The sequence below is a fragment of the Salvelinus namaycush genome, chromosome 6 (genome assembly GCF_016432855.1).
Source record: "Salvelinus namaycush isolate Seneca chromosome 6, SaNama_1.0, whole genome shotgun sequence".
NCBI classification, from domain to species: Eukaryota; Metazoa; Chordata; class Actinopteri; order Salmoniformes; family Salmonidae; genus Salvelinus; species Salvelinus namaycush.
The window spans coordinates 42,710,162-42,730,622 of record NC_052312.1 but is presented as its reverse complement, the minus strand read 5'-3'; the positions used below and the strand labels follow the sequence as shown (position 1 = coordinate 42,730,622).

Genomic DNA, 20,461 nt, shown 5'->3' with positions numbered 1-20,461 from the left:
CTTCGTATTGTTGTTTGTTAAGTGTTTTCCAATTTGCCCAGAAGTGGTTAGAGTCTTTTTTTTAAATTTGTTTGTCAATTAGCCTGTGCAGGGTGAATATGTGGTCTTCAATTACATTGAGCTGATTTCTGACATGTTGTTCCTTCTTTTTCCGTAGTGTATTTCTGTATTATTTTAGTGATTCACCATAGTGAAGGCGTAGACTTAGGTTTTCTGGATCTCTATGTTTTTGGTTGGACAGGTTTCTCAATTTCTTTCTTAGATTTTTGCATTCTTCATCAAACCATTTGTCATTGTTGTTCATTTTCTTTGGTTTTCTATTTGAGATTATTAGATTTGATAGGGAAGCTGAGAGGTCAAATATAATGTTAAGATTTTCTACTACCAAGTGACCCCTTCACTATTACAGTGGAACGTTTAGTCCAGGAAGTTGTTTAAAAGGGATTGAATTTGTTGTTGCCTAATTGTTTTTTGGTAAGTTTCCACACTACAGTCCTTCCATCTATAGCATTTCTTAATATTACTCAGTTCCTTTGGCGTTGATGCCTCATGATTGAGTATTGCTCTATTCAAGTAGACTGTGATTTTCCTGTGATCTGACAGGGGTGTCAGTGGGCTGACTGTGAACGCTCTGAGAGATTCTGGGTTGAGGTCAGTGACAAAGTAGTCTACAGTACTACTGCCAAGAGATGAGCTATAGGTGTACCTACCATAGTAGTCCCCTCGAAGCCTACCATTGACTATGTACATACCCAGCGTGCGACAGAGATGCAGGAGTTGTGACCCATTTTTGTTGGTTATGTTGTCATAGTTGTGCCTAGGGGGGCATATGGGGAAGGGAATGCTGTCACCTTCAGGCAGGTATTTGTCCCCATGTGTGCTGAGGGTGTCAGGTTCTTATCCGGTTCTGGCATTTAGGTCTCCACAGACTAGTATATGTCCCTGGGCCTGGGAATGATTGATTTCCCCCTCCAGGATGAAGAAGCTGTCTTCATTGAAGTATGGGGATTATAGTGGGGGGATATTGGTAGCACACAGGAGGACATTTTTCTCTGTTAAGATCATTGTCTTTTGAATTTCTAGCCAAATGTAAAATGTTGCTGTTTTGATTAATTTAACTTCTTGAGCCTATGGGGGCGCCATTTCGACTTTGTAAAAATGAGTTCCCAAATTAAACTGCCTCGTACTCAATTCTTGCTCGTACGATATGCATATTATTATTACTATTGGATAGAAAACACTCTCTAGTTTCTAAAACCGTTTGAATTATTTCTCTGAGTGAAACAGAACTCATTCTGCAGCACATTTCCTGTCAGGGAGTGAGATTTCAGAAATCGAGGTCCCTGTTCTGAGGTCAGTTTATAAGTCCCCATGTAAGCCATCGGGCTACATGCACTGCATACGTCTTCCTCTAGATGTCAGTAAGCGGGGAGAATTTGAATGGAGTGGATTGCGCAATCTGGGACCCTATATAAGACCGTGGAACGGAAGTACCGTCCTTTTCAACGGTGCGCCTGGCGCAAGAAGACATCACAATGGCGTCCTGCAAACGCTTTCGTTTTAGTAGTTCTATATCTCCGGTCATGTTTTTATTCGTTATAGGTGTTAAAGACATCATAAGGTAGTTAATTTAAACCGACTTATAGCAGTTTATAGCAGTTTATTGCGATTTTCTGGGATTTCTTTGTCATGTGCTTTCACGAGTTGGACACGTCTCCAGTGGGTGGCTATCGTTAGCTGCTATTTCGACAGGAGAAGAGGACATCTTTCAACCCAAAGACGATTGTTCTGGAGAAAGGACACCTTGCCCAAGATTCTGATGGAAGCTCAGCTAATAGTAAGCAGTCTTTATGCTGTTAATTCGTACTTATGTTGACAAATGTCAAATAATAATTCCGCCATGAATTTCGGTGCGTCTCGCTTTAGCGCACGCTGTATGCTTGAAGTAACGTTAATTTTAAAAATGTAACCCAGCGATTGCATTAAGAACTAATTTGTCTTTCAATTGCTGTCCAACCTGTATTTTTTTAGTCAAGTTTATGAATAGTTTTCGATTAGAATAGGTGCCTCTCCAAGATGGCGCCGGACAGATTGCTTGAGGTTTTGGACACTATTCTCATTGTATAAGCACGATTTGTGCCGCTAAATATGCACATTTTCGAACAAACTCTATATGCATTGTGTAATATGATGTTATAGGACTGTCATCTGAAGAATTCTGAGAAGGTTAGTGAAAAAAATTATATATTTTGGTGGTTTATACGTTATCGCTATTTTTGCCTTGAATCAATGCTGTTGTGATGTTTGCTATTGTGGTAAGCTAATATAACGCTATATTGTGTTTTCGCTGTAAAACACTTAGAAAATCTGAAATATTGGCTGGATTCACAAGATCTGTGTCTTTCATCTGCTGTACGCTGTGTATTTTTAAGAAATGTTTTATGATGAGTAATTAGGTAATACACGATGGTCTCTGTAGTTATTCTAGTCGCTTTGGTGAGAGTTGTGATGGTGGCTGCAATGGTAAACTATGATTTATACCTGAAATATGCAAATTTATCTAACAAAACATATGCTATACAATAAATATGTTATCAGACTGTCATCTGATGAAGTTGTTTCTTGGTTAGTGGCTATTTATATCTTTATTTGGTCGAATTTGTGATAGCTACTGATGGAGTAAAAAAATGGTGGAGTAAAAAAGTGGTGTCTTTTGCTAACGTGGTTAGCTAATAGATTTACATATTGTGTCTTCCCTGTAAAACATTTTAAAAATCAGAAATGATGGCTGGATTCACAAGATGTGTATCTTTCATTTGGTGTCTTGGACTTGTGATTTCATGAACATTTTATTATATGATATCCCTGTGGCTTTAGGCTAGGCTATGCTAGTCAGCTTTTTTGATGGGGGGGATCCCGGATCCGGGTTTGGGAGGTGTTAGAGGTTTTAACCTCTAACACCTAATGGAGTGAGTTAGGTCTGCTCTATACCAAATTAGCATACCCCCTGAGTTCCTTCCCTGTTCATACCTGGTAGTTTGGTGGATGAGACTACCAGCTCTCAGTAACCTAGAGGGCAACAAGTGGGTCCGTCTCCTCTATACCAGGTCTCTTGTAGGATGACAATGTCTGTATTTCCGATTTCTTTGATGAAGTCCAGGTTCCTAGCCTTCAGGCCAAAGGCAGATGACCTCAGGCCTCGGATATTCCAGGATGAGAGTGAAGGCTTTGTGTTCCATAAAGTGTCCAATATTGTTGGTCGTGTGGTTTGGCCTCAGGTCAGTAAGTGTGAGCAGAGCCTGCTGAGCATCTGGTACATGCCATTGGCTTGGGCTAGTGTAAGTGTGGGGCTTGGGCCTGTTTGCCCGCTCACGGCCTGGGCGTATGTGTGACTTACAGTGGGGCAAAAAAGTATTTAGTCAGCCACCAATTGTGCAAGTTCTCCCACTTAAAAAGATGAGAGAGGCCTGTAATTTTCATCATAGGTACACTTCAACTATGACAGACAAAATGAGAAAAAAAAATCCAGAAAATCACATTGTAGAATTTTTAATGAATTTATTTGCAAATTATGGTGGAAAATAAGTATTTGGTCAATAACAAAAGTTTATCTCAATACTTTGTTATATACCCTTTGTTGGCAATGACAGAGGTCAAAAGTTTTCTGTAAGTCTTCAATCAATCAATCAAGTCAATCAAGTTTATTTTATATAGCCCTTCGTACATCAGCTAATATCTCGAAGTGCTGTACAGAAACCCAGCCTAAAACCCCAAACAGCAAGCAATGCAGGTGTAGAAGCACGGTGGCTAGGAAAAACTCCCTAGAAAGGCCAAAACCTAGGAAGAAACCTAGAGAGGAACCAGGCTATGAGGGGTGGCCAGTCCTCTTCTGGCTGTGCCGGGTGGAGATTATAACAGAACTATGCCAAGATGTTCAAAATGTTCATAAGTGACAAGCATGGTCAAATAATAATCATGAATAATTTTCAGTTGGCTTTTCATAGCCGATCATTAAGAGTTGAAAACAGCAGGTCTGGGACAGGTGGCGGTTCCATAACCGCAGGCAGAACAGTTGAAACTGGAATAGCAGCAAGGCCAGGTGGACTGGGGACAGCAAGGAGTCAACATGCCCGGTAGTCCTGACGTATGGTCCTAGGGCTCAGGTCCTCCGAGAGAGAGAAAGAAAGAGAGAAGGAGAAAATTAGAGAGAGCCAAGATTTTCAAAATGTTCATAAATGACAAGCATGGTCAAATAATAATCAGGAATAAATGTCAGTTGGCTTTTCATAGCCGATCATTAAGAGTTGAAAACAGCAGGTCTGGGACAGGTAGGGGTTCCGTAACCGCAGGCAGAACAGTTGAAACTGGAATAGCAGCAAGGCCAGGCGGACTGGGGACAGCAAGGAGTCATCATGCCCGGTAGTCCTGACGTATGGTCCTAGGGCTCAGGTTCTCAGAGAGAGAGAAAGAAAGAGAGAACGAGAGAATTAGAGAGAGCATACTTAAATTCACACAGGACACTGGATAAGACAGGAGAAGTACTCCAGGTATAACCAACTGACCCTAGCCCCCCGACACATGAACTACTGCAGCATAAATACTGGAGGCTGAGACAGGAGCGGTCAGGAGACACTGTGGCCCCATCCGAAGATACCCCCGGACAGGGCCAAACAGGAAGGATATAACCCCACCCACTTTGCCAAAGCACAGCCCCCGCACCACTAGAGGGATATCTTCAACCACCAACTTACAATCCTGAGACAAGGCCGAGTATAGCCCACAAAGATCTCCACCACAGCACAAACCAAGGGGGGGCGCCAACCCAGACAGGAAGATCACGTCAGTAACTCAACCCACTCAAGTGACGCACCCCTCCTAGGGACGGCATGAAAGAGCACCAGTAAGCCAGTGACTCAGCCCCTGTAATAGGGTTAGAGGCAGAGAATCCCAGTGGAGAGAGGGGAACCGGCCAGGCAGAGACAGCAAGGGCGGTTCGTTGCTCCAGAGCCTTTCCGTTCACCTTCACACTCCTGGGCCAGACTACACTCAATCATATGACCTACTGAAGAGATAAGTCTTCAGTAAAGACTTAAAGGTTGAGACCGAGTCTGCGTCTCTCACATGGGTAGGCAGACCGTTCCATAAAAATGGAGATCTATAGGAGAAAGCCCTGCCTCCCGCTGTTTGCTTAGAAATTCTAGGGACAATTAGGAGGCCTGCGTCTTGTGACCGTAGCGTACGTATAGGTATGTACGGCAGGACCAACTCGGAAAGATAGGTAGGAGCAAGCCCATGTAACGCTTTATAGGTTAACAGTAAAACCTTGAAATCAGCCCTTGCCTTAACAGGAAGCCAGTGTAGGGAAGCTAGCACTGGAGTAATATGATCAAATTTCTTGGTTCTAGTCAGGATTCTAGCAGCCGTATTTAGCACTAACTGAAGTTTATTTAGTGCTTTATCCGGGTAGCCGGAAAGTAGAGCATTGCAGTAGTCTAACCTAGAAGTAACAAATGCATGGATTAATTTTTCTGCATCATTTTTGGACAGAAAATTTCGGATTTTTGCAATGTTACATAGATGGAAAAAAGCTGTCCTTGAAACAGTCTTGATATGTTCATCAAAAGAGAGATCAGGGTCAAGAGTAACGCCGAGGTCCTTCACAGTTTTATTTGAGACGACTTTACAACCATCAAGATTAAATGTCAGATTTAACAGAAGATCTCTTTGTTTCTTGGGACCTAGAACAAGCATCTCTGTTTTGTCCGAGTTTAAAAGTATAAAGTTTTCAGCCATCCACTTCCTTATGTCTGAAACACAGGCTTCTAGCGAGGGCAATTTTGGGGCTTCACCATGTTTCATTGAAATGTACAGCTGTGTGTCATCCGCATAGCAGTGAAAGTTAACATTATGTTTTCGAATAACATCCCCAAGAGGTAAAATATATAGTGAAAACAATAGTGGTCCTAAAACGGAACCTTGAGGAACACCGAAATGTACAGTTGATTTGTCAGAGGACAAACCATTCACAGAGACAAACTGATATCTTTCCGACAGGTAAGATCTAAACCAGGCCAGAACTTGTCCGTGTAGACCAATTTGGGTTTCCAGTCTCTCCAAAAGAATGTGGTGATCGATGGTGTCAAAGGCAGCACTAAGGTCTAGTAGCACGAGGACAGATGCAGAGCCTCGGTCTGACGCCATTAAAAGGTCATTTACCACCTTCACAAGTGCAGTCTCAGTGCTATGATGGGGTCTAAAACCAGACTGAAGCATTTCGTATACATTGTTTGTCTTCAGGAAGGCAGTGAGTTGCTGCGCAACAGCTTTTTCTAAAATTTTTGAGAGGAATGGAAGATTCGATATAGGCCGATAGTTTTTTATATTTTCCGGGTCAAGGTTTGGCTTTTTCAAGAGAGGCTTTATTACTGCCACTTTTAGTGAGTTTGGTACACATCCGGTGGATAGAGAGCTGTTTATTATGTTCAACATAGGAGGGCCAAGCACAGGAAGCAGCTCTTTCAGTAGTTTAGTAGGAATAGGATTCAGTATGCAGCTTGAAGGTTTAGAGGCCATGAGGTTTTCATAAGGTTTTCACACACTGTTGCTGGTATTTTGGCCCATTCCTCCATGCAGATCTCCTCTAGGGCAGTGATGTTTTGGGGCTGTTGCTGGGCAACACGGACTTTCAACTCCCTCCAAAGATTTTCTATGGGGTTGAGATCTGGAGACTGGCTAAGCCACTCCAGGACCTTGAAATGCTTCTTATGAAGCCACTCCTTCGTTGCCCGGGCGGTGTGTTTGGATCTGATCTGAGGGGGCCTAAATGGGGTGTGGTTATGGTTGACTTTGGGGGGGTGTTGATTGGTTGGGGGTGTGTATGTGGCTGGTGGTGTTATTGTCTGGGTGTAGGTCCTCTCGTCGTGGGTCCTCTATGTGTAGGTCCGGGGGCTGTGTCCCGCAGGTCTGGGAGAGTGTCTCGCTGGTCTGGGCGGGGTGTCTATTGATCTGTTGCTCCTGTGTGAAGTGTTGGGGCTGCGTTTGAGAGCAAAGTCCTTTCGAGTCCGGGCAAAGGTGGGCACTGCTGCCTTGTATAGGTGGACCTGGCCATAGAGGCTGTTCAAGTCCAGGGTTGTGGGCCAGGAAAACATTTGGTTTTGAGGCACAGTCACGGGAAATACTTGCGTTTACCCCCTGTATGGTAGCAGGGTGGAAGTCTTTTCGTGGTAGCAGGGTGGAGATAACCACTTGTGCATTGGGGAAAGTAGAAGAAGCTTTTTCAATCACTCCCTTCAGTGCTGTGGCCACCCTTTCCTGCTGTGCGCTCAGGTCGTTTGTGTCTGTGTGTTTTATTATGTGGCTGGGTGAACCTAGTTGGTCCTCAGACAGAAGGTCTAGGGCGCGCTGGGTGTTTGGACACCAGAGTTTAGACACACTGTGTTTGGGAAATCGTTTTTTTTTTCTTGTATATATTTCCCATTTGAGTCCATAAGGAGTACAATCTGTGTCTTGTGTATGTCCTCAATGGGTGTGGGGGGGTTGTCAGGAGGGCTATCAGGGAGGCTGACAGGGGGGGCTTGGGGTTCTTCATTTGTTTGTCCCGCTGTGATGTCGATGATATGGTCAGGGTCTGGTGTGAACTGTTCTGCTGTGGTATCGAGACTTTTGTCGGGAGCTGAGGTGGGCTGTTCTGCCGGCTTTTCTGCGGGGGTGGCCACCTCTCTAGTGGGTTGTTCTCTGTCACATGCCATCCCCCTCACCCTCACCTCCAGTAGTCTGATCCTCCCCTCTAGTTGTCACGTTCCTGACCTTATTTCCTTTGTTTAGTCTTTGTTTAGTTGGTCAGGACGTGAGCTGGGTGGGTATATTCTATGTTTTGTGTTTCTATGTTGGGTTTATTGTTTGGCCTAATATGGTTCTCAATCAGAGGCAGGTGTTTGTCATTGTCTCTGATTGGGAACCATATTAAGGTAGGCTGTTCTCACTGTTTGTTTGTGGGTGATTATTCCTGTTCGTTGCGTTCTAAGTTTTCTAGATTCACATGTTCAAGACTGTAGCGTCGTTGGTTTCGTTTTGTTTATTGTTTTGTTCGTGTTAAAAAAAAGTGTTCGATTAAATATGGATACATACCACGCTGCAATTTGGTCCTCCTCTCTTCCACATAACGACGAGCGTTACAGAATCACCCACCAAAACCGGACCAAGCAGCGTGGCAACGGACAGCGGCAGCAGCAGCAGCAGCGATGTCAGGAATGGACATGGGAAGACGAATTGGACGGTAAAGGACCCTGGGCACAGCCAGGGGAATATCGCCGCCCCAAGGCAGAGCTGGAGGCAGCGAAAGCAGAGAGGCGGCGTTTTGAGGAGCTAGCTCGGCAGCAGAATGAGGATCTGGGTTACACTACTTGGGAGGAAATAGACAAGTGGTCGGTCGACCCAGGGAGGGTACCGGAGCCCGCCTGGAATTCTATGGAGCAATGTGCGGAGGGATACCGGCGAATGGAGGCAGCACGGCGACGCAATAGGAAGCCCGAGAAACAGCCCCAAAAAATTATTGGGGGGTGGCTCTCGGGGAGTGTGGCAAAGTCAGGTAGGAAACCTGCGCCAACTCCTCGTGCTTACCATGGAGAGCGGGAGTACGGGCAGACACCGTGTTATGCGGAAGAGCGCACGGTGTCTCCTGTACGTGTACATAGCCCGGTGCGGTACATCCCAGCTCCTCATATCGGCCGGGCTAGAGTGGGCATCGAGCCAGGTGCCATGAAGCTGGCTCAACGCATCTGGTTTCCAGTGCGTCTCCTCGGGCCGGCGTACATGGCACCAGCCTTACGCATGGTGTCCCCGGGTTCGCCAGCACAGCCCAGTGCGGGCTATTCTACCTCGCCGCACTGGCCTGGCTACGGGGAGCATTCAACCAGGTAAGGTTGGGCAGGCTCGGTGCTCAAGAGCTCCAGTACGCCTTCACGGTCCGGTCTATCCGGTGCCACCTCCTCGCCCCAGCCCAGTACCACCAGTGCCAACACCACGCACCAGGCTTCCAGTGCGTCTCCAGAGCCCTGTTCCTCCTCCACGCACTCGCCCTGTGGTGCATGTCTCCAGCCCGGTACCACCAGTTCCGGCACCACGCACCAAGCCTCCTGTGCGTCTCCAGAGCCCTGTACGCACTGCTGCCCCTCAGTCCGGTGCTGCCCCTCCGTCCAGAGGCGCCCATCAGTCCAGTGGGGTTAATTTGGAGGGTAGCCATTAAGAGGAGGCCACGGAAGCGGGGATTAACTATGGTGGGGTGGGGGCCACGTCCAGAGCCAGAGCCGCCACCGTGGACAGATAGTGCTCTGTGCTTCTCTTGCTCTTGTTTTTTATATTGTTGAAGAGTTCTCACCACAGTCCAGAGTGCAGATATGTCTCTCTCCACCTCCAGCTCTCCGGGTCTGGTTAAGGGGGTGTTGTTGTTCTGGACTGTTGTCTGGGTCTGTGCTGACTGGAGTGTAATCACCTGCTGTTCCAGCTCCACCTGCCTTAAATCCAGCTGGGTAAATGTATCCTTCATTTCAATGAGGGAGTAGTACCCTGTGCTGGGAGGTTGACTTTCCGCTTGGGGTTGCTCGTCTGTAGGGTTATATAATGAAGAGGTCTGGTCTGACCGGCTCGGGGTGGGGGTAGCTTTCTCAAGGGAGAGCTTCTCCTGCTGGGCTAATTCTTTGATGAGGTGAAAGTCCAGCTGAAACTGTTTGGGGTTGCCCTGTACCAATTTTGTTCCAGACTTATAGAGATTTATATTACCCTTAATAGAGGGGTAGTGTGCTAATATATCACTGTGCCATGCCAGGGGGTGGTTTGTGTGGAAGATGAGGTTGCTTTTCCATATGGATCTTCATTTTGTGATCTTTTCTTGCAGTATCATTCTTTACATACACAGGGAACTGTATTTTAATTACCTCTGAACAGCGGGAGGCAGCTTCTAAAGCTTCTGAGTTTTGATTTGGAGTGAAGGTTATGTTGTAGAGGGTAGCATCCTGTATATGTTCCTGACAAAAACTCCAAGTTTATCTAACTCTAAATCTATCTTTTTTTAAGAACATGCTGAAAAATGCAGGAGCTCATCTATCTCTCTCTCTCAAATATTTTTTATTTTTCCTTACATCTCCCCCTTCCCTCCTCTCTTTCTTTCTCTATATCACTTCCATCTCTTTTCTTTACTTGTTCTAAGTCTCTCATTGTCCTGCTCTCTTCTTCCCCTTCTCCCTCTGCTTTCTCCTCCCCCCTCTCCCTCTGCTCTCTCTTTTCTCCTCTCCCTTTCTCCTTTCCCCCTTTCTCTACTCAAACCTCACTCCTGTAGCTCACTCCAGCTCCATGTAGGGGAACTTTCTTTCTCAATAAAACATTCAACTACTCCAATGTGATTTCCTGGTGGCATTTCTCGCTTTTCTATTCCCCCTCTCCACCCCCTCTTTCCACTGTGATCATAAGGAAAACACATTGTGATGTTGGACAATACAATTAGCTTTTCATTCCATCAGAGCTGCTGCTTTTGATTCCACTGCCCTGGTTTTCTCGGTCCTTTCACCAGCCTGTTGTTTTACATCAACTTTACAGACTCTATGTCTATTTCATGTCTCTCTTTGATGTGCATTCATTTGAAGTAAGTTCTTTATCCTCGGGTTAGTAGTTGTTAATACAATATTTATTATAACGTTATTAAATCATGCTTTGATTGTGTGTTAGGAGAAACAGGAAGTGATGTGATAACCTTTGACTCCTATGTGTGCTGCGCCTCTTCCTGTCCCCCTCTTCTTATTAAATGAGGCTTTGATTGTGTACGGAGAGGAAGAGGAAGAGGAAGAGAGAGGCCCAACTCGGTGGAAAATCTGTATCCCTCCAGCAGGAGGCGTTTTTTCGTTGTTTCGCCCACCAATCAAGGAGTTTTTGTATGGAGGTCAATGAGAGAGTGTAACATTTTGTCAACAAACACATTCATGGATTATTTGCTACATTAGGTTTGTTTGATCAAATAGCAGTTTTGTAATTCTTAAGTTGTTTCGAGTGTACTAATATAAGTAGGAAACATGACATCACTTCAACTTTGAGAAACAACACTTGATATCGGAGTTGTCTCGAGATTGCTATGCATATTCATGGAATGAGGCTAGAAGCAAAGCCTCTCTCTCCATTGAATACAGGCGGTTGAAGTCAACAACCCTCATCTAATATTCAGAAAAGGATTTCAATAATAAGATGTATCCACCAATTCAAGGAAAGGATAGGCAGGAGCTAGACACGACGCCGTGCCGCTTTGTGGACAACGACTCCCATTGTTAGAGACATGCATCTTATATCTTGTGAGTATATCCATAGAGAAACAGGAAGTGATGATGACCTTTGACCCTGTGCACTGTCTATTGTCTTCTCCCTCTCTGTAGGTGATAGCCCCTGAGGAAATAGTGGATCCCAATGTGGACGAGCACTCGGTGATGACCTACCTGTCCCAGTTTCCCAAGTCCAAGCTGAAGCCTGGTGCCCCGCTGCGCTCCAAGACTCTGCACCCCAAGATGGCCAAGGCCTATGGACCAGGTGAGAGAGAGAGACTGGGAATGTAACGACTGACTTCCTTCAAAGACTTCTTTAACTTCTTTATCTATAAATAAATTATCTGGGCTCCCGACAGGACTGACCTCTATAATATATAAACAACTATTGGAAAGCTCATGTTCTGACCTAGCCATTAAAAAAATATGGTCCACAGATGTAATTGAATCTGAACAACCCTTTAACTGGAACAGAATATGGAAAAATATGACCTTGGCATCCCATAATCCGAATCATCAATTTACACATTTTAAGTTTATTCACGGACTGTGTTTAACACCAGGGAAATATTTGATGATGAAATGGGCCCCAATTCCCAACTGTTCACCGTGTCCCCTAAATCAGGTAGACACATTCCTCCATATGATGTGGCCCTGCAGTTAAATGCTTCTGGGCAAAGTTACAAAATGAATTTAGAAGTGCATGAATGTAAATATTCAATACTTTGCATCTATTATGTTACTTCACGATGATAGCTCCTTGATTCTCTCAATCAATCAGAGATGATTACTACTGGCAGTCAGCACTGCCGCCAAAAAATATGTTTGCTCTTAGATGGTAATCACCTCCCTCTCTCCTAATCGCAAGTGGATAAGGTTGTAATTGACAGCAAGAATGAATGGTGCTAGTCAATGAACAACATTGCTCAACACTGACATTATCCCACCACTGGTTAGCCACTATTGGCTTAAAAAGCCAAACCTAACACTATCTGCCAATTAATTTCCAGAAATATTGCCCCTGTCTGTCTGTGTGGTGCACACGTTTGTGTCTATCTCTCCGTGTGTAGCCAGTTGATGTGATAACCGTCTTGTGGGTTGACAGAAATACTGGCTTGCGAAAGTATTCACCCCTCTTGGCATTTTTCCTATTTAGTTGCCTTACAACCTGGAATTAAAATAGATTTTTTGGGGGGTTGTATCATTTGATTTACACAACATGCCTACTACTTTGAAGATGCAAAATATTTTTTATTGTGAAACAAACAAGAAATAAGTTTGAAAAAACTTGAGCGTGCATAACTATTCACCCCCCAAAGTCAATACTTTGTAGAGCCACCTTTTGCAGCAATTACACCTACAAGTCTCTTGGGGTATGTCTCTATAAGCTTGGCACATCTAGCCACTGGGATTTTTCGCCCATTCTTCAAGGCACAACTGCTCCAGCTCCTTCAAGTTGGATGGGCTCCGTTGGTGTACAGCAATCTTTAAATCATACCACAGATTCTCAATTGGATTGAGGTCTGGGCTTTGACGAGGCCATTCCAAGATATTTAAATGTTTCCCCTTAAACCACTCAAGTGATGCTTTAGCAGTATAATTAGGGTCATTGTCCTGCTGGAAGGTGAACCTCCGTCCCAGTCTCAAATCACTGGAAGACTGAAACAGGTTTCCCTCAAGAATTTACCTGTATTTAACGCCATCCATCCCTTAAATTCTGACCAGTTTCCCTGTCCCTGCTTAGGAAAAACATCCCCACAGCATGATGCTGCCACCACCATGCTTCACTGTGGGGATGGTAATCTCAGGGTGATGAGAGGTGTTGGGTTTGCGCCAGACATAGCGTTTTCCTTTATGGCTAAAAAGCTCAATTTTAGTCTCATCTGACCAGAGTACCTTCTTCCATATGTTTGGAGAGTCTCCCACATGCCTTTTGGCGTACACCAAATGTGTTTGCAAATTCTTTCTTTAAGCAATGGCTTTTTTCTGGCCAGTCTTCCGTAAAGCCCAGCTCTGTGGAGTGTACGGCTTAAAGTGGTCCTATGGACAGATACTCCAATCTCCGCTGTGAAGTTTTGCAGCTCCTTCAGGGTTATCTTTGGTCTCTTTGTTGCTTCTCTGATTAATGCCCTCCTTGCCTGGTCCGTGAGTTTTGTGAGTGGCCCTCTCTTGGCAGGTTTGTTGTGGTGCCATATTCTTTCCATTTTTTAATAATGGATTTAATGGTGCTCTGTGGGATGTTCAAAGTTTCTGATATTTTTTTATATCCCAACCCTGATCAGTACTTCTCCACAACTTTGTCCCTGATCTGTTTGGAGAGCTCCTTGGTCTTCATAGTGCCGCTTGCTTGGTGGTGCCCCTTGCTTAGTGGTGTTGCAGACTCTGGGGCCTTTCAGAACAGGTGTATAAATACTGAGATCATGTGACAGATCATGTGACACTTAGATTGCACACAGGTGGACTTTATTTAACTAATTATATAACTTCTGAAGGTAATTGGTTGCACCAGATCTTATTTAGGGGCTTCATAGCAAAGGGGGTGAATACATATGCACGCACCACTTTTCCGTTGTCTATTTTTTCGAATTTTTTGAAACAAGTAATTTTTTTCATTTCACTTCACCAATTTGGACTATGTTGTGTATGTCCATTACATGAAATCCAAATAAAAATCAATTTAAATAACAGGTTGTAATGCAAAAAATAGGAAAAAGGCCAAGGGGGGTGAATACTTTTAAAAGACACTGTATATATTATTTAAATTAATATATGGGGGATTGTAAATGATGCAGACAATTACAATGATAGAAGCCACAATCTAATTGCAATATTAAAGCTGATACACCCGCTAAAGAATACAAAAACAATAATAACAATCATTTTGCCATGGAATGAGCAGCAGCAGTATAGAACCATCGCTAGACCGGCACATTAGACTGCACATTCCTCACTCGCTAAATGCACAATTAAAGAGCCAGATGTGCAATTAAAGGGGAATTACACTCACTTTTAGTTTTCTTCCAGACCTCCAAAAAATGGTCTTCTAATGTAATTTAACCATAGATATGGACTCAGAACATCCAATTTTGTTGTTTCTCTATGAACAATTGTAATTTTGAGAGTGAAAAACTATCTAAAACAAGGAAAAATAAAACTGAGAAAACATAATCTGGGGAAAAATCACAAATTTGATAGGGCCCCCTTTACAGTTGTTAATTAACCAATATTTTACCAGGTATATTGACAGAAAACATAGTGCTCTTCTTTCTCTTGCACTCTAAGGACCCGGGGTTGGATGGAGGCATGTTGGCTGGGTGTGGTTGGAGGAATGGGATGGGAGGTTGGGGGTGGAGGCCCACTTGTTTTTCTTTTCCTATCCTGTTTGTACTGAATGTATTATTACTTACTTAAACTCTGTATGTATGTTTCTTCTTTTGAGTGACAGCCTACGGGTATATGTTTTATAAACATATAATTTGAAATGGACAATGCACCGCCCCAACAAAAAAATAACAAAACAAATTAAATGTAGGTAAAAAATAGACTTCCTTAACAATCTACATCTTCTAAAGTTTCAATAGCTCAAAGGCCATCTGGTTTATTCTGTATATTAGATGCAAGAATTATTGTTGAAAAGGAAGGTGTTTCATCCTGTTTACACCTGTCAGCACAGAATAAGTGACAGAGGGCTCTCACATCTAGTTCTGTACTCCTGCTTACTGTCTCCATCCTTTTCCCCGTCAGGTATTGAGCCCAGAGGTAACATGGTGCTGAAGCCGGCTGAGTTCATCGTGGAGACAGTGGAGGCGGGGCTAGGGGAGGTGCTGGTCTACGTGGAGGACCCAGAGGGACACACAGAGGAGGTGGAGCACTCTCACTCACATTAACCCTTAACTCCTCAATCCCTCACTCCTCCGTCCTGAAGTTGCTGTTCATTTGCACACACAGTTCATCACATTCAGTTTCGATCTCTCCCCTTCCTCCGGTTTCGGCCCTCTCTTTCTGTTCCAGGCCAGAGTGATCCCCAACAATGACAAGAACAGGACGTACTCTGTCATCTACCTGCCCAAAGTGGAGGGCCTTCACAAGGTAACACACTTACAGTACCTGTATATATATATACTGGAAAATATTTGAAATCTCAGTTTATAAACTTCAGTAGTTTAGGATTTCCTCCAGCGGTCTAACAGGGGTCTATCCATGTTCCTCTCCCCAGGTGAAGGTGCTGTTCGCTGGGCAGGACATAGACAGGAGTCCTTTCGTGGTGAGTGTGTCCAAGGCCATGGGAGATCCCAACAAGGTGCAGGCCAGAGGACCAGGACTGGAGCCTGTAGGCAACGTGGCTAACAAGCCTACCTACTTCGACATCTACACAGCAGGTAACACACACATACACATCTGGGGAGGACCATGTTCATGGTATGGAAGTAGATCATCTATCTACCTTTCCTATTGAAATCCCCTAGTTTCATCAATAGGGTTGTAAGTAAATCTGAGGATATTTTAGAATGATCATTAGCTTTGCAATATTAGCTGATATTTATTATTTCAATCATGATGACAAAGTACATGTATGTATTCGTTCTCTCTAATGTCCTCCAGTGTTACGCCCATTTCTGTCCCCTGACCACACAGTAGAAGGTGTTAGTTCATCTCTTTTTGTCCCCAGGTGCCGGTGCTGGAGACGTGGGTGTAATCATCGTGGACTCCCAGGGCAGAAGAGACACCGTGGAGATCATTCTGGAAAACAAGGGGGACAGTATTTTCCGTTGCACCTATTGCCCTATCCTGGAGGGGTCTCATGTTATCTATGTGACGTTTGCTGGGCAGCAGATACCCAGAAGCCCTTTCACCGTCCACATCTCAGAGGGTAACACACACACACACACACACACATGCCTGTGCGCGCACACACACACACACACACACACACACACACACACACACACACACACACACACACACACACACACACACACACACACACACACACACACACACACACACACAGATTTTGCTGATTGTACAGATTTTTTACAGTAATCCACTATCTGACTCCCTCCCTCTCCTTCTAGTCTGAGTAATATTGAGTATTAATGTCTAGACTGACCTCACAACTAGACATTTGATCTCCATAACAGACAGGCCACCGGCATGGTCTGAAGTCTTTTGGGTTGTTCTGAAAATTGTTGAGTTAGGGTTGGTGAACTCTTGGTTTGTGGGAGGACTCTGGATGGGTTCTGAGTGTTGGGGAGGCAGGGTTCTAAGCTGTGGATTCTGGTGGTTCTCCAGAGTGATCCTGTCCTGTTCTTGCGTGTGTGTCATGTCGTTGTTGTTCCTCCATGCAGCTCCACCGAGCTCCCTACCCCCCGGCTCTCCGGTGCAGATAGTGCCCCAGTCCATACGCACCCCACCCACAGACAAGGCCAAGAGAGTGCCCCCCCCAACACCGCCCAAACCCAGGCGACCAAGTTAGTACAGGCTTGCCCGTGGAGGAGAGACTGGAGCCTACCTGCGCCAGCCTGGTCCCCCCCTAAACTCAAAACTATACCACCAACCCCCTTGACGCACCGCACCAGGGGGTCCCCAGCTTGATGGCATGTGCTGGCGCTTAGCCCTCTGTGGCTTCACCCCCCCCTTCAACCCAGGCATCTTCCAAAGAGACAGAATGAGAGGGAATGAGTGTGTAACTGAAAGAAGAAATGAAAGGATGAGAGAGAGAGAATGCATGAATGAAAGAAAATGAAGAGAGTGAATGGGAGAAAGAAATGCAGTTCCTCCTCATTTTAACAACAGAGGCAGCATCATCCATTCATGTGGTTGGCTGGTTTTGGACGGTCACCTTTACAGACGCTCGGTAGGTCTTCAACACACAGAGGTCACACACTTACTGTACATCACCTGCTTCAAAAATAGAAGTACATTACAATTGGTCTTCCAACATTGTCTTATTGCAATAATCTTCGAATACTGCATATCAAAAAAGTTATCAAATAATCCCACACACTTTCATTTTATCCAGTTTGTAGCCTACTTTGGCTTAATATCCTGTAACACATGTGATTTGATTTCTTCCATGTGTGACGTTAAATTGACTTGACGATTTAGAACAGAACTAATGAGTAACAACACCCACCAATTAACAAAAATAGATTTTAACAAAACAACAGCACCCTACTGTACCATAACACCGTTTTTTTATGATAGATTCAAAAATTAACCCAGAAACAAACAATCTTGTTCAAGTCAAACAAAAATCGATTGTCTTAACCTTTGACCTTTGTTTCATTTGACGAGAGCGAAAGTCAGCGTGACCGTCCAGACGTGTTTGAGTCTTACATACCTCATTACACTGTCTGCCTCATCTTCATCCTCATCTTCATCCCCCCAGACCAAAGCAAATGCTCTGTGTTCAGTCAGCCATTTACAATTTAGTCTTTTCTGACTAACACTGAACATGCAAATGCTCCTCCATTTTTAGCTTCACTGTTAACTGACATTTTTCAAAAGCTTTTTCATAATATAACAGAACAATAACATTGTTTGTCTTCATAACCCATTTTAATAACAGCCTCTCTATAAAGAGGTTTTCCATAAATCTGTTATTTTATTTTCCTTGTTTTTCTTTTGGTCATTTATAAACTTAAGCGGTCTAAAATGATGATGAATTGGGAGAGTTAGCTGGTTATTTCTTCCCAATTTGACAAAAATGCTGTAATGTTTTCTGTGGCCAAGGCATTTTTACAGTCCTATTACAGCACTGGTAATTAGCTAATTGAAAGCCTGCGGCGTCATAACTCAAGATGTTAGCATAGTTATGCTAGCTATATTTCTTTGGAATGTTTTGCCATCTAACTAGAGGTTCACCGTGTAACGTCATTGTATTCAAGCGCATAGAAATGATTCCAGAAACCTTTCTTTTCCAGAAACGTGTCTTTTTGTTTTCATTCTGCCAATCTTATCCATTCAAGCCCAGTGTTTTACAGTAACCCGTCTTTGTTCTCTGTCTAGCTGTTCTGCAGGGTTTATAACTCCTGTTCAATGTCCATCTCTCCTGTTGCTTCTTCCCTGGCAGCCCATGCAGACTGTGCTTCATGCACCACTATTCAACCGACTGAACTAACAGCCAACCTCTGCCCCAGCCTGTGTGTGTATGAGTGTGTATCTTGTTATCTTCTTGTCTAACCGCGTTACCCCTCGGTGGTCCCACAGCCAGCAACCCCAACGTGTGCCGGGCCTCAGGGAGAGGTCTCCAGCCTAAGGGGGTGAGGGTGAAAGAGGTGGCTGACTTCAAGGTGTACACCAAGGGAGCCGGCAGCGGAGAGCTCAAGGTCACCGTCAAGGGGCCAAGTGAGTGTGTGGATATGAGTGTAATCTTTCATGTTGTTATGACTTGCCACCACATTCATTTATTGGTTTCATAAGGGCATAAATACTCTTCATGAAACGTAATGGTTTTCAATGGTCTAGTTGTGATAGGAAGGCTACTTACTGTATGTTGTGGCTAGCCGTTGACCTCTGAGCTGCTGTGTGTGTGACCTGTTTGTGACCCCCTCAGAGGGACTAGAGGAGCCTGTGAAGGTGCGTGACGCGGGAGAAGGGGTGTATGAGTGTGACTACTACCCCATCATGACTGGCAAATACACCATCACCATCACCTGGGGCGGACAGACCATCCCACGCAGGTGAAACCCTATCCTCCCCCCTATTCTGCTGTGGGCACAACCACATGAAAGCTATAAAGGCAGTGGGCTGAACCATTAAGGGATTTCCAGTTGTTCAAATAACTTAAAGGAGCCGAAATGACCTGTAATGAGTCATGTTATGAAGCTTACATTCCTGCATTCCTTGGAGGTTAATGGCTGGGGGGAGGGGGGGTGGAACTGGAAATATCACTGTTGTCCAACATCAATTACGTTAATTTTACTGACATTACAGTCAATGGGGCTGTAGAGGATTTCTGTTTGACTAGACCACCCCTGACTGTACAGTATGTGTGTTTATGTATGTATGTGTCTGCATTAACATGCATGTGTGTGTGTGTGTGTGTATTTCCTGCAGCCCGTTCGAGGTGGTGGTGAGTGAGGACGTGGGGCCCCAGAAGGTGAGGGCGTGGGGGCCGGGCCTGGAGACAGGCATGGTGGGGAAGTCAGCTGACTTTGTGGTGGAGGCCATCGGCACAGAGGTGGGAACTCTGGGTAAGTCTGACAGACGGCTGTTAGAAGAGAAAGACCCAGGATAAAGCTGCAGAATGCTGTCTCATTATTATATTGGCCAGAGGGGATGGACTGTTTTCCACCGAAATTCTGACATGACTGTCAGGCAACTTACACAGATTCCATTTCCAGGCAGACAGACACACAGACACACAGACACACACACACACACACACACACACACACACACACACACACACACACACACACACACACACACACACACACACACACACACACACACACACACACACACACACACACACACACACACACACACACACACACACACACACTGGAGGCTGTCTGTAATTGTTAGCAGTTGGAGAGTTGGAGAGATTAAAGCCCACATTTTGGGGGTCACTTGTCACGGAAACCAGCGCAAGGCCTGAGGGCTTCCTGTTCCTGTTACATGATCAGTCTGACCTACCAGCTGAGGGAAAAGGTCATGACCCCTGATGATTCACCTCATCACAGTTATTATATGAATTAGGATGAACTTACTCTTATTTCTCTATCTTCTACCTCCATCAGAAGCGACAACAAAACCAACCTGCCAATATTTCTTAGTCTGTTGCCATCTATGCCTGTTTGTCTCTTTGCTGCCAGTGTGTCTGTGTGCGTTTTCTGTGTATGTGTGAGCTTATAACTTTACCCAGCTCTATATAATGTGTACCTATATCTCTCTCCCTGTCTCTGTTCATCCCCAGGTTTCTCCATCGAGGGCCCGTCGCAGGCTAAGATAGAGTGTGATGATAAGGGCGATGGGTCATGTGACGTACGTTACTGGCCCACGGAGCCTGGCGACTACGCTGTTCACGTCATCTGTGACGACGAGGACATCAAGGACAGCCCCTTTATGGCCCACATCCTCCTCACAGCCAATGACGTGTTCCCTGAGAAGGTTAGACCCCACCCCTTCATATTTACCCCACCAGCTTGCCA

The 20,461-nt window shown here is 44.8% G+C and overlaps 1 protein-coding gene across 2 annotated transcripts in view; it reads left to right on the top strand.

Moving 5' to 3' along the window:
• LOC120050043 (filamin-C-like) overlaps window positions 1-20,461 on the top strand; it is a 94,655-nt gene that overhangs the window by 43,068 nt on the left and 31,126 nt on the right. For both annotated transcript variants that reach the window (XM_038996654.1, XM_038996653.1), the window contains exons 4-12: window positions 11,415-11,565; window positions 15,045-15,163; window positions 15,312-15,389; window positions 15,517-15,679; window positions 15,970-16,170; window positions 18,513-18,650; window positions 18,859-18,985; window positions 19,362-19,498; window positions 20,227-20,420. In XM_038996654.1, the coding sequence (XP_038852582.1) occupies window positions 11,415-11,565; window positions 15,045-15,163; window positions 15,312-15,389; window positions 15,517-15,679; window positions 15,970-16,170; window positions 18,513-18,650; window positions 18,859-18,985; window positions 19,362-19,498; window positions 20,227-20,420 (1,308 nt within the window). The remainder of the gene's footprint in view (window positions 1-11,414; window positions 11,566-15,044; window positions 15,164-15,311; window positions 15,390-15,516; window positions 15,680-15,969; window positions 16,171-18,512; window positions 18,651-18,858; window positions 18,986-19,361; window positions 19,499-20,226; window positions 20,421-20,461) is intronic.